At 44.2% G+C, this 14,267-nt stretch overlaps 1 protein-coding gene across 1 annotated transcript; it reads left to right on the top strand.

The window, feature by feature from the left end:
• Positions 1 to 3,271: 3,271 nt before the first annotated feature.
• On the top strand, positions 3,272 to 13,997 carry ATP5F1A (ATP synthase F1 subunit alpha). Its single transcript, XM_077816639.1, has 12 exons — positions 3,272 to 3,426; positions 4,578 to 4,656; positions 6,504 to 6,673; positions 8,610 to 8,783; positions 8,873 to 9,039; positions 9,218 to 9,366; positions 11,077 to 11,228; positions 11,365 to 11,589; positions 11,720 to 11,827; positions 12,531 to 12,675; positions 13,049 to 13,199; positions 13,771 to 13,997. The coding sequence occupies exons 1-12, from the start codon at positions 3,367 to 3,369 to the stop codon at positions 13,850 to 13,852; spliced, it is 1,662 nt and encodes a 553-aa protein (XP_077672765.1). The 5' UTR covers positions 3,272 to 3,366; the 3' UTR covers positions 13,853 to 13,997.
• Positions 13,998 to 14,267: the final 270 nt, after the last annotated feature.

Raw genomic sequence — 14,267 nt, 5'->3', positions numbered from 1 at the left:
CCATTTAAACAAAAGGAAATATAACACATTTCTAGCTAGATTACTTACTAACTTAACTAACTGAAGAGCATTCCTGACCTGGTCCCGGCAAAAGCATCACACAGAGAGACAGACCCTGTGTTTCCCACACCTCCCCATCCACCTTTGAAAATAATTTGTCTCCTCATTGGTCATTTTGGTCAGGTGCCAGCAAGGTTATCCTAGCTTCTTAACCCTTTACAGGTGAAAGGGTTTTGCCTCTGGCCAGGAGGGACTTTATAGTTCTGTATACAAAAAGGTGGTTACCCTTTCCTTTATATTTATGACAACATCAAACCTGTCTTCCTCTCCCTGCATTGCCTTCCCATAGACTAACAACTGAAGTTCAAGGTCAAGTCCTTCTCTTCATGATGCTCAATGGCCTGGACCAGGGTATCTGAAAGATCACCTAAAGGTCTGAGATGAAGACTGTTTTCAGCAACTTTGCTCCTCTGGTACAGAGCAACTTGACAGTGGAAAAGCTCATCTATGCAAGATGCAAAGCTTTCTCTGAGGCTTGCCCAAGTCTGTGGAATGAATGTCCCCAGCAATTAAGGACCATCATAAACCTCGCCACTTTCTGCTCTAGGTGCAAGAAGCATTTCTTTGACTTTGCCTTCTCCAACAAATGTATAACAACTTGTATATTTGTTATCAAAAAACATTTCCTAAATAAAACAGTCCACTGCATGTACTTCTCCCCATGAAGGGAGGATGAGACAACAAACCCATGACAGATGTTAGTCATGTTGCTTAATGCACTACTGGAAGGCCTCAGATACTACCATGGTGGGTACAGTAAAGAATCTGAACAGAATATATTAGAATAGCATGTTTTACAGGTTTGGATATAATTTATGATGGTAAAAAGATCTTTCACTATGCAAAATTGCCCCAGTAAAATCGAGACAATCCCTCTAAAATTCCAGACAGGTGGCAATCCTGGTTTAGTATCATAAAGACGGATCATAGGTAGGGCTCTGTGTCTGTCACAGTGGTCGCGGAAGTCATGAATTCTGTGACTTTCCGTGACCTCCTTGACTTCTCAGGGGTCCCACAGCCAGCTGCACTGGTGGTGCTCAGGTTACCCTGGGCATCTGGCAGGTGGGCAGACCCGCAACCAGCCACAACAGTGCTGCTGGAGCGGCCGAGGGCCAGCCGCACGGGCCACTTCTCAGGTGGTCCCAGGCAACTGACCACAATCCCTGGGCTGTGGGAGCAGCGGCGGGTGGGCAGCCCCGGGGGCAGACGGAGCAGCCACTGCTTGGTAGCAACCCCCCAGCAGCTGGTGTCACTTGCCTTGGTGGCCCCCGGCTAGGGTTGCCAGGTATCCAGTTTTCGACCAGAATACCCAGTTAAAAAGGGACCCTGGTGGCTTGGGTCAGCACCGCTGTCAGGGCCGTTAAAAGTCCGGTAGGCAGCGCAGTGGGGCTAAGGCAGGCTCCCTACATGCCATGGCTCTGTGCGGCTCCCAGAAGCAACGGCCTGTCCTCCCTCCGACTCCTACGCGTAGGGGCAGCCAGGGAGCTCCACACGCTGACCACACCCCAAGTGCTGGCTCTGCAGCTCCCATTGGCCAGGAACCACAGCCACACCTGGCGCACCTCTGTGTAGGAGCCGGACAGGGGAGATGCCGCTGTTTCTGGGAGCTGCTTGAGGTAAGCGGCGCCGGGAGCCTTCCACCCTGAGTCTGCTCCCATGCCCCAACCCTCTGCCCCAGCCCTGATCCCCCTGCTGCCCTCCAAACCCCTCAGTCCCAACCTGGAGCACACTCCTGTACCCCAAACCCCTCATTCCCAGCCCCACCCCAGAGCCCACAGCCCCAGCCGGAACCTTCACCCCCTTCAACACCCCAACACCCTGCCCCAGTCTGGTGAAAATAAGCAAGTGAGTGAGGGGTGGGGAGAACGATCAACAGAGGGAGGCGAGATGGAGTGAGAGGGAGTGGGGCCTTGGAGAAGAGGCAGGGCAAGGGGCGGGGTAGGAGTGTTCAGTTTTGTGCGAGTAGAAAGTTGGCAACCCTGCCCCCGGCCGCTGGTGCTGCTGGCCCCTGGGACCCCTCCCACAAGAGCAGCAGCCCTTCGCCCTTCCCATAGCAGTGCCCAGCCCCAGCTCCCCAAAGCAGAGTTCCCCTCACCCCGCAGCTAGTAGGGTATATAGTAAAAGTCATTTCTGAATTTTAGTTTATTGACTGTGACCTGTCCATGACTTTTACTAAAAAGACTCATGACTAAATCATAGCCTTAATCATAGGCACTGAGTAGAATAATAGATAGATAATACTTTGCTTTTCTGTTTAGAAGTCCTAAATTCCAAGCTTTCAAAATTCATGAGTCAGGCCACCAAAAACCATGAGATATCTAGGGCCACAAGTACTCCTTTTCTTTTTGCGAATGCAGACTAACACGGCTGCTACTCTGAAACCTTAAAAATAATGACAGGTTTCAGAGTAGCAGCCGTGTTAGTCAGTATCCTCAAAAAAACCCAGGAGTACTTGTGGCACCCTAGAGACTAACAAATTTATTTGAGCATAAGCTTCCGTGAGCTACAGCTCACTTCATCGGATGCATTCAGTGGAAAATACAGTGGGGAGATTTATATACACAGAGAACATGAAACAATTTATATACCTGATCACTCTCGTTACAGTGTGTATGGTAACACCCATTGTTTCATGTTTTCTGTGTATATAAATCTCCCCACTGTATTTTCCACTGAATGCATCTGATGAAGCTTATGCTCAAATACGTTTGTTAGTCTCTAAGGTGCCACAAGTCCTCCTTTTCTTTTTTCAGAATCCCATGACTCCAGGATCTGGAGCTTCAAGAAAACCACCAAACATAAGGATATTATTGTGAGAGCTGGTGACACTGCGTACCAGTGTGGAATGGGCACTATCATGTTGGCTATGGGACAGGGTGGCAGGGGTCACAAGTTAGCTCTACCCTCTGCCAGCCTGGACTGGCCTCACCCCTTAGACGCGGCCTGCCTGGGGGAGGGGGAGCTGCTTCTGCTTACGATGGGTGGGGCCATTTCAAGGGCAACGGACAATTTTTTTTTAACGATTTCAAACTGCTTTTTTAAAAAAAAAAACAAAAACAGGCAACTGCCTAAAAACGGTGACAAAACCCCGAAATCGTGAAATAAAAGGTGTAAGAGCTCACTCTGCGGGACGGGCTGCAAGAGCCGCTTCCGGGTCAGGGCCCGCGCTTGCCCCGTCGCGGCGGGGTGAGGGGCGTGACCTTCCCGCAGAAGGGGCGGAGCGGAAGCGGCCATTTTGTGCGGAGTGTGTAAGGCGCCGGCAGCAGCTGCAGGAGACGCTTCCCGCTCGCTCCTCAGCCCAGCAAGATGCTCTCGGTCCGTGTGGCTGCTGCCCTCGCCCGCTCGCTGCCCCGGCAGGCCGGCCTGGTGAGAACCGCGCCGGGCGTGGGGGAGCCGGGTGCACCCGCCGCCATCTTGGAGTCCGGGCCTGGGGTGACATTGAGAGGGGCCCGTGGGGCTGCCCGGAGCCGGACCCCCCGCACCATCCTCCTCGACTGGCTGGGCGCTGCGCGGGGCCCGGCCCCAGCGAGGGCAGGCCCGGCCCCAGCGAGGGCAGGCCCGGCCCGGGTCCCTAGGGCGGGAGGAGACGCGCAGGGGTCTGGGAGGGCAAGCGCAGGACTGAACTCCAGGCTGGGGTAGCCCTGGCACCTCCCGCCCCGGGGCAGGCGCCTTGGAAGCCTTGGGATCCCTGGTGGGGGCTGGGGTGGGAGCGCAGGGATCTCTGAGGCTACTCAGCCCCAGGCAGTGACCCTGGCGAAGGTGAGTGAGGGGCGGTGGGGGCGTCCCGGTCTGACTGGCCTGGCATTTGCTTGTGTTAACACTGGATTAGACCGTCTTCTGGAAGCCGTGGTGCTGCTTTATGTCTTGTGCAGTCTGCCTTGGTGGCGCCAGCTTCTTTGTTGTTGTCTTTTACCCAAACTCATGTTCATGGATCTCACTTATGAGGGTGAGAACTTAAGGAGGACACTCTGTGCTTAAATTGATTACATTTTTTTTTTTTAAAAAAAAATCCCAGTTTCTGATAGTGCTCTTCTAAAAATCCTTAAAAAAAAATCAAACGGTCTGGGGCTTAAAAACCTTTATAGCAAAGAAGAATGTCATTAAACCCCAAGTGCTGTGAGTGATCACCTTGCTTAAAGCAGTTCTGGAAGATGCTCATACACTACAGTGATGAGGACAGCATAGAATCTGAATAGAAAATGCATTAAGTAAACTAAAAATTAGGAACGCTTTACTAGCTACTTTTAATTATACTAATCTTGGGCCTGATCCTTCAAACTGCGTAGGAGGCCTTCTGTTGAAGTCGGTGGGGTTCTGCATGGGGTATCCCCAGGAAGCAACTTGTGAAATTGAGGCATTAGGTGTTGGGTTTCTGTCTGGAAATTTTTGTACATGCAGATGGCTTTCAAGGTGGTGGTGTCCTTTAAAATACTGTTTCTCCTGCATGTTTTTACATAGTCAGTAGAAACCCCCCCCAAAATTACTGACTCTTTAAACAAAATGCTTTTTGTTGTTAGGTTTCCAGAAATGCGCTGGGTGCAACATTTGTTGCTACAAGGAACATCCATGCCTCCAAAACTAGTCTTCAAAAAGTTGGTGAGTCCAAAGAAACTTCTTAACATAAGACATACGCTATTCATGCAAATGTACAGGTTCAGATTTGCTAACTAAACGGCAATATTCACAGCAGATAGAAAGATGTCCTTGCGATATGAGTGCTATGTTTCAGTTTGTAACAGTGTCTCCCATCTCCTTGTTTTGTGGAGATTTGTTTATATCAAACCATCTTTTAGAAGTTTCATAGATATTAAGCTGTACCTTAGTTATTTTGTTTGAATGACTTGGTCAATTGTCAATGGTATGCTCAAACTAGAGAGAATGGTGTGGTAGTCTTAAGCATCAGATCTAGTTTACCTAGACTGCCTGGAACTGAAGGTTGAATTTAGCCCCCCTAAAAGAGATAAGGGGAGTACCATGCAGAAGAGCTTTGAAGTCTTAAACCCCTGGTTCCTGTTGGTTCAGTATTCGTGCTAAACTCATGGCTTTCTCAAGTGTTCGGCTTTGACCCTGTGTCCTTGGTCATAGTTTCCCTGTCCCTCCAGCAGTATGCTTTCTCTGGTTGGCTGTATTTTCAGTGCTGCTGTAGACCACTAGTCAAGTGGTTTAATACCTTTCAGGATGAATGAAATTTTTTTTATAAAATATAAATGTCTTAACAGCAGGGGCCTAGTTTGTCTACTCTGTTGGTACAAGCTTTTGACCTTAGTTTGGCAGTGTACCATAACCAAATTCTAATGGAGTAGGACACAACTCATTCAATTAAACATAAATTAAAACAAAGAACTAAACAGACTAGATTAATCCTGCTTTGGGGGAAAAAAAAACATTTGTTAGACTAAACAGATTGAAACAAACCATGTTTTGTGTGTGGTGGTGTTTTTTTTTTTTTTTAAACAAAGCAAGATTAATCTAGCCCAGGGGTGGGCAAACTTTTTGGCCTGAGGGCCGCATTAGGGTGCGAAATGGTATGGGCTGCGTAGGGAAGGCTGTGCCTCCCCAAACAGCCTGGCCTGTGCCCCCCTCAAAACACCTGACCCATCCAACCCCCCTTGCTCCTTGTCCCCTGACCTCCCAGAGCGCTGCCTGTGCAGTGGTGTGGCTGTGGGGAGGGGAGGGGCTGGGGGCTAGCCTTGTGGGCCAGGAGCTCAAGGGCCTGGCAGGACAGTCCTGTGGGCCGTAGTTTGCGCACCTCTGATCTAGTCTTAGTTCTTTGTTTTGTTTTTCCCTTGCTTTGCAATAATGAAAATAAACTGTTCAGTTTCTTCAATTGTACTTCCATATGCTAATGCAACACTACTACAGTCTGAGTTGTGAATTTTAGGGGAATGTTCACTTCTTAAACTATCTGCTTTTTATGGGAACACTTCTCTGGGCTTTTTGTAAAACTTTGTTTTTGCATTTACAGAATTTTAATGTTTATCCAGTCCGAGTGAATGCTATAGTAGTCTAGCCACAGTGGAACTAGGTTTAGATCCTGCAACTGGATTAGCCCAGGTGCTCCCAAGTGGAGCCCTGTACACCTTGTTACTACCTGTCCACCAGCTTCTAACCCCTCAGTGGGTCCAAATCTAATGGTTTTTTTGAGAATTAAGTGGTCACATCTTAATACACTTTAGCCAGCATCATTCCTGAATTCATTATTCTAAGCCTGACAGAGGCGCTGTACTGTTAATGGTGATAGCAAATTCCCATTTAGATATGGGAGCAGATAGGGGTACCATTGGCTGTTCTCCTCAGCAAGCTGTAGGTTCTAAAGAACAGTTGTGCCTAAGATCTTGCATTATGCCAGGTTTAACTTGTATTTTCTTGAATTAATGCTCCTAAATTCATACAACTGTTTCAACAAGGTACTGTTCTAGTTTAAAATTATTTGTTCTTACCAGGCACTGCTGAGGTATCCTCTATTCTTGAGGAACGTATTCTGGGAGCTGACACCTCCGTTGAGCTAGAAGAGACTGGGCGTGTGCTGTCCATTGGTGATGGTATTGCACGTGTATATGGCCTAAGGAATGTTCAAGCAGAAGAAATGGTGGAGTTCTCTTCTGGACTAAAGGTAAACTTGATACAACTAAAACTTTGTTTCAGTCTGAGTGATTCTTGTGATGCTAAAAGCGTCATTGGAACTTCTGAGATTTTACTTGATGGCATACTATGTGCTGAAGCACTTATTCTCTGCTTCATATGGGAGTGCAGGGAATATTTTGAGTAACATTTGTTGTGGAGACGAGAATTTAAATTGGAATCTGAACAATAATGTCATGGTTTTAGCGTGTTGGTATTTAGTTTCCCTCTGATGTATCGCTGTCTTGCTGCTTTATTTCTTCGCATTTTCACTTATCCAGTAAGTCTTAAGATAGAAACTAAACGGAACAGGTGAACTTGTGAGGGTCTGAAGGAGGGGCTTCCCTAGTTTCAGGGAATGTTTTTTAGTTCAGTGAAGGAACTTTAACATGGATGAATACAGTGCACAGTAATTAGCTGGATTCTTTATTCAGGAGTCAGCAGTCCATTATGAACAAAGTAGTGAGATGAACATATTGTTCTGATCCTCACAACACCTGTGAATGCTTGGTTAGTAACTTATGAGTGACTTTTGTTTTCCATATGACTTGTCTCCAAAACAATGGGAGGGAGCTTGAACTTGATACTAGAAGCCTATGGCTACTCTGTTTCAGGGAGTGAGGTGGTTTTTAATCTAACTAGACATTAGATTGCCAAAACTAGTACAGTGAAGGAGCTTTAATTTAAAGATGACTTGGAAAACACACTTCTCAAAGACTACACTTCCCAGGAAAAGAGTTAATCCAGTATGTGCACCAAAACTTTTTAAAGGGGGCATTGTTTACCCCTTTGAACTGATATTTCAGTTGTCATAGTACTGAAATATTTACCTTGAGGGAAATTATTAGTATGTCTCTTCTCAGAGCTAACTGTCAACTTTTTGCTATTCTTAAGCCAGAATTGCTTGTTTTAAGATCATAAGAATGGTCATACTGGGTCAGACCAGTGCTCCAGTGATGCATCCCCTGTTGTCAAGTCCAAGATTTTGGCAATTGGAGGTTTAGAAGCAGTCAGAGCATGGGGTTGCATCCCTGACCATCTTGGCTAATTGCCATTATGGACCTGTCCTCCATGAACTTACTAATTCATTTTTTTAACCCACTTATACTTTTGGCCTTTACAATATCCCCCCACAAGGAGCTCCGCAGGTTGACTGTGGGTTGTGTAAAGAAGCACCTTGATATTTTTTTAAACCTGCAGCCCATTAATTTCATCAGGTGACTTTTTTTGGTTCTTGTGTTATGTGAAGGGGTAAATAATACTCGCTTTCTCCACATAGCCATGATTTCATAGACTTCTGTCATATCCCACTTTAGTCACTCTTTTCTAAGCTGAACAGTCCCATTCTCTTTCATCTTTCCTCTTATAGGAGTTGTCCTGTATTCTAATAATTTTTGTTGCCCGTCTGTTTCTTTTCCAATTCTAATCTTTTTAGAGGTCCAGTGACAAAAATGGATTTATGTAATAGCATTATATTTTTCTGTCTTAGTCCTTATCCTTTTCCTAATGGTTCCTAACATTTAGCTTTATTGACTGCTGCTGCACATTGATCAGATGTTTTCAGAGAACTATCCACGATGACTCTAAGATCTTTCCTCTGTGATAAGAGCTAACTTCGACCCCATCATTTTATATGTATAGTTGTGGTTTTCCAATATGTATAACTTTGCATTGTCAGTGTCTTGTCATTAATTTAAAACATACCTCTAGAGGTCCCTTTCCTTCTAGAACCAGCTTAACTATAGATACACATCCTCAGTCTACCTGTTGTGGCAACTTTATCTATGGAGAACTCAAATGTGTTTAAGCCTGTTATCATTCAGAATACCTTCATTTTTTGTAATTCTTAGTTCTTGCAACAGTTTAACCAGATATTAATTGAATTCCTGGCTGCTTCATGTTCCATAATGGCATCACCTCTGTTTTAGGGTATGTCCCTGAACTTGGAACCGGACAATGTTGGTGTTGTTGTATTTGGTAACGACAGACTGATTAAGGAAGGGGATGTTGTGAAGAGGACTGGGGCCATTGTGGATGTTCCAGTTGGTGATGAGCTCTTGGGCCGTGTCGTAGATGCGCTGGGTAATGCCATTGATGGAAAGGTAAATATGGCAAACAAACTTTGCTGTATCTTAGATTATATAGTCACAATGCTTTGTGAATAGCTACAGAATCTTTCTTTGCTTTCAAGGGTCCACTTGGTTCTAAGATACGTAGGAGAGTTGGTCTAAAGGCTCCTGGGATCATTCCCAGGATCTCTGTGCGTGAGCCCATGCAAACTGGCATCAAGGCTGTGGATAGTTTAGTACCCATTGGCCGTGGCCAGCGTGAATTGATCATTGGTGACAGACAGACTGGGTAAGCAATATGTGTCTTCTGAAGCTTACTGTCTAATGTCTAAGCTGCTAAGGAGCTGTTCCTTTATTGAAGAAAAGGGGTGGACTATACAAAGCTAATCTGTACATGTGGAGGGAAGAAAACAAAGTAACTTGGACAAATTAGCCCATCTGAGTTCTCACTTTCTACTACTTTGCAGCAAAACTTCAATTGCTATTGACACAATCATCAACCAAAAACGATTTAATGATGGAACTGATGAGAAAAAGAAACTGTACTGTATATATGTTGCAATTGGTCAGAAGAGATCTACTGTTGCTCAGCTGGTGAAGAGGCTTACTGATGCAGGTATAAAGAGTTGGAGAAAACACTGGAATTCTTTAAAGTGACTTTCCATTTCCGCTTTTACACTAATACTATTCCTTCTGTGCACTTAATAATGGGTTAACTGGTGCAACTTGATTAACTAATACAAATGTTAAATGTCATGGGAGTGCACAAATCTCCCCAAGAACAAACTGTCTGCTGAATCTCTGATGCACAAGAAAAGAACCAGCTTGATTTCAGATCCCAAATTGTGTTTTGCAGTACTTCCAGTTGGCAGAAAAAGCACATTCTGTTCTTTCCATGCTTGCCTCAGCGACTTCCAGTTTGACAGTGCTCCTGTCTGGGTGGCTTTTCAGAGTAGAACCACGCTATTGATTTTAATGTGTAGCCAGCCCTTCTCTTTGGCAGTAGGCTGGTAACTATACCTGACAAATTGCTGTGCATTGTACACACTTCATAAAGTAGATAAATGAATGTCAAATAACCTGTGTCTATACTTCATGTGCAGATGAGTTTGCACAAAATAAATGGGGCATTTTAAGAGTAATGATAGCAGGTCAGGCTGAAGGAAAGACCTTAATTGTAGTCTCATGGTTAGTAACTACAAATGTTGTAGGTCGGTGGTTCTCAAAGCTGGTCCGCTGCTTGTTCAGGGAAAGTCCTGGCGGGCCAAACAGGTTTGTTTACCTGCTGCTTCTGCAGGTTCGGCCGATCGTGGTGCCCGCTGGCCGCACTTTGCCGCTCCAGGCCAATGGAGGCTGCAGGAAGCAGTGCAGGCCAAAGGACGTGCTGGCCGCCCTTCCCGCAGCCCCCATTGGCTTGGAGCGGTGAACCGTGGCCAGTGGGCACTGTAATCGGCCGAACCTTCAGACGCAGCAGGTAAACAAACCGGTCTGGGCCACCAGGGGCTTTCCCTGAACAAGCGGCGGACCGGCTTTGAGAACCACTGCTCTAGGTCAAAAAGAAGGTTCTTCTTTGCTTACCTCTATTTTGAATTCAATAGTCTTTCACTGCTATTTGAAAATACCTGACACTAATCATGGAGATGTACTGCTTTGCTTCATGGGCAAGTGGTGTCAACTTCTGGCAGGGGGGAAAAGGTTGAACTCTGCTGCAGTACATTCTCACTCTAACATGCTGTAGTCCCATGGAGCAAAGGGCAGTGATAACTTTGCAGAAGCTGAGAAATTGTTACCTTGGAGTCACCTGAGGAAGGAGCCCTTCAGCTTATGCATACTTCAGCAGATAATGTAATACTATAGCAGCAGCTTCATTTCAATTTAAACTATAAATATCTCATTAGAGGGAGACCAAAACAGTGACTGAATTAGTCACTAGACTTCATCGCTATTATAACAGGTTTCTGTGAGATTTTATTTTCATCTATCTAGGGAAAAGTGTGTTTTGTAAGCCAAAGATAGTTTTGCTTGCTATTCTATGCATCTTAATTTGAGATTGCCAATTTGACTAAATCTTACAGTACATGTAAACATTTATCAGATGCAGTTCTTAAAGAAACCTATCCTGATAGAAACTTTTCTGCAGCAAATTCCCTAATTGGGGAGTCAGTAACTGAATTGTCTTTGAGGTCATATTACTAAAACAGTAATTGTTTGGCAAATACAGATGTCCATTTTTATGTCCAACGGGGTATGTAATCTAAGAGGAAGAGTCTAAAGTGGTTTTTAAACAAAGCAACATTTTTCAATAACTGTCTCAAACTCTTTTCAGATGCTATGAAGTACACTATCGTGGTTTCTGCAACAGCATCAGATGCTGCTCCTCTTCAGTACCTGGCTCCTTATTCTGGTTGCTCCATGGGAGAGTATTTCCGAGATAATGGGAAACATGCTCTGATCATTTATGATGACTTATCCAAACAGGTAAAATGAAATATTCCCTATTTCAAGAAACTGACATAGCTTTGGGAACTTAACACTGGAATTTAAACAGATGTATGATTTTAAACTTGTCTTTAGAAATTTGTTACTTTTCTAAAGCATTTTTCTTTTTATACAGGCTGTTGCCTACCGTCAGATGTCTCTGCTGCTGAGACGTCCACCTGGTCGTGAGGCCTACCCTGGTGATGTGTTCTACCTACACTCTCGTCTCTTGGAGAGAGCAGCCAAAATGAATGACTCCTTTGGAGGTGGCTCCCTGACTGCCCTTCCTGTCATTGAGACTCAGGCTGGTGATGTGTCAGCCTACATTCCAACTAATGTAATCTCCATCACTGATGGACAGGTAGGATTTAAGAATCTATTCCTTGTGTGCTGGTGTAATTGAGTGATCTGATAAGTAATCAACTATGCACTTTAATAGTGAGTAAGTCTGTTAGTATTTAGGTAGAAACTTCAGAAATCTCTCTCTTCAGATCTTCTTGGAAACTGAACTGTTCTACAAAGGCATCCGTCCAGCCATCAATGTTGGGCTGTCTGTTTCCCGTGTGGGTTCTGCTGCCCAGACCAGAGCCATGAAGCAGGTGAGCATAAAATAACTCAAATGTTAACAGAACACTTGCTGCTTAAAAACAAAGACCTCTAGGTCCTGTCCTATACTCATTTTCACTTCTTTTTGCTAGCGTTTAAGATCGTAACACACAAAGTAGCTGCACACTTAAAATGTCTTCACTATTTACATAAAGCCAGTTGTAAATGACTGTAAACTCCCAAAGACTAAACCTCAAGAAACTGGTCTCAGCTTCCTGTTTTTGTAAATATTTTGGAGTTATAGAAATCCCCCCCCACCCCCTCTCAATTTAGACATGATGAAATCAAACAGAAGTATCAAACTATTGTCTGTGTTGAATCCAGACCTGAAGGTATTATCTCTGATCAGACTTGTGGTAATCTGTTTAATCAAAATATGAAGGTGATAAACACTAACTTTAGCTTTAATGTAAATTGCAACATTGTTCTCCACTTACAAATTTGCTTCAGGATGCAACACAGCTCCACTACCTGAACTTCTGCTTACCTTCTCAGTTCTTGACCGTCTGTTTCTTCTCATCCTTATGCACATTATGGTGCTCTTTTATGCTTAAAAGTGAACATAATACCCATCATATGGACCTGAAATGAACCCATGTTGCTCTGATAGCTTTCTAAGGAAAATAAGTTAGAGGATTTTAGCCGCTTGCAAAATGGAGCATAAAACCAAACCCAATAATTTTTCTTGTATTTTAGGTGGCCGGTACCATGAAGCTAGAATTGGCTCAGTATCGTGAAGTAGCTGCTTTTGCTCAATTTGGATCTGATCTGGATGCTGCTACTCAACAGCTGCTGAATCGTGGTGTGCGTCTGACTGAGCTTCTCAAACAAGGACAGTATTGTGAGTTCCCTGTCTTTTTATCCAACACTTAACTAGCTGGGGAAGAAACAAGTCTGGGTCCATAGCAAGGTCAGACCGGCTGCAGCCAATGGGAAACAGTTCAGTCCTTTTGGGTGACTTCTGGTTCTGATATGATGTTGCTAGGCCAGTAGAACTTTGATTACTAATCATCAGGTCAGCTTGTTAGTACAGCTACAATAACATAAAGCTGAGTAGTTGTGAACAAGTTATGTGCAGAATGCAGTCTTCATTATTTTTGAATCATCTTGTTGCACAAACACTGAACTTTCCAGGGACTCCTGCACAACTCTGAGCTATGTTCTGAGGCCAGAAATACAGGTTGGCTAACACTACCCTCTTCTCTTCTGTGCAGCCCCCATGGCTATTGAGGAACAGGTTGCAGTCATCTATGCTGGTGTAAGAGGTTACTTGGACAAACTGGAGCCCAGCAAAATCACCAGATTTGAGAATGCTTTCCTAGCCCACGTTCTGAGCCAGCAACAGACCCTTTTAGGCACAATCAGGTATATGTGTCTTCAGTGTTCCCACTTTTTTATTTTGAAGGTGATGTATGCATAAATACTTCAAACACAAAGATTAAGATTCTTATTGGTATGTAACAGTGGAGTCTTGAGGATTGAAATTGGATTTTTAAATTGTGTAAGTAGAGAAGGAAGGGATGAACTATTTGAAGGATAGCAATGGAGGGCACATGACCTGGTCTCTAAAACTTATCTGAAGCATATTGGATTATCTTGAAGTAAAGGTCACTGACAACAAACAGAACCTCATTTAACCTAGATACTGAGATTTGTGCCAGAAGTGTACTTTTCTTCTCACCACAACTGAAATCTTACTGTTGTTGTTTCCACAAAATAGTATATTAACTTCAGTAGTACACTCTAAAGTACAACTTGATGCATTACCCTTGCATTCCTGTTCACTCACTTGCTAGCCTGCCACAGACCTCCCACTTACTAGTTAGCAAGATTCTAGATTGCATTGGTGGTGGTGGTTTTTTTGTCAAGGGGGAGAGGTTAAGGAATGACCTATTGGGTCTGAAGTGTAATTTGTGCCTGTCTTTTTCTCTAACAGGACTGATGGGAAGATCTCCGAACAGACAGATGCCAAGCTGAAAGAAATAGTCACAAACTTCCTGGCTACTTTTGAAGCATAAACGCTTAACTGTTCTAATATGCCACACTGTTTGTCACTGATAATTCTAGAGCTCTAACTCCATTCTTCAGAAGTTTGTGTGACTTGACTGTACAGATATCTCACTGAGAATAAAAGGTCCCATGTAAAAAAGCTCTAGACATTCATTATAAACTGACACCTTTCTATCCAGGTATTCTAGGTGTGTATACATAAACTACTAAAACAACACAAATTTAAAATTTTAACTGGTAAAACTCCCTGAAACGTTCCCTACTCATTGAAGTGCTGTTTATAATTCTGGAAAGCATGTGGAAAATATAAGGCTCAAATTTTGTCACAATACTCAGATAAAATTTTGCTTAATGTAAAACTATTTGTCCAGGGATGGCACTGAGAATCTAAAGTCTTAAAAGCTAAAGTCTGGGTCCCTTCTG

Source organism: Eretmochelys imbricata, chromosome 5 (genome assembly GCF_965152235.1).
Source record: "Eretmochelys imbricata isolate rEreImb1 chromosome 5, rEreImb1.hap1, whole genome shotgun sequence".
Lineage (NCBI taxonomy): Eukaryota > Metazoa > Chordata > Testudines > Cheloniidae > Eretmochelys > Eretmochelys imbricata.
This window is presented reverse-complemented; position numbering and strand designations above follow the sequence as displayed.

Coding starts and splice junctions, on each gene's coding strand:
- ATP5F1A (XM_077816639.1), top strand. CDS start 3,367: ATGCTCTCGGTCCGTGTGGCTGCTGCCCTCGCCCGCTCGCTGCCCCGG. Junction 8,784..8,872: donor GTAATGCCATTGATGGAAAG/GTAAATATGGCA, acceptor TTTGCTTTCAAG/GGTCCACTTGGTTCTAAGAT. Junction 12,676..13,048: donor TCTCAAACAAGGACAGTATT/GTGAGTTCCCTG, acceptor TCTTCTGTGCAG/CCCCCATGGCTATTGAGGAA.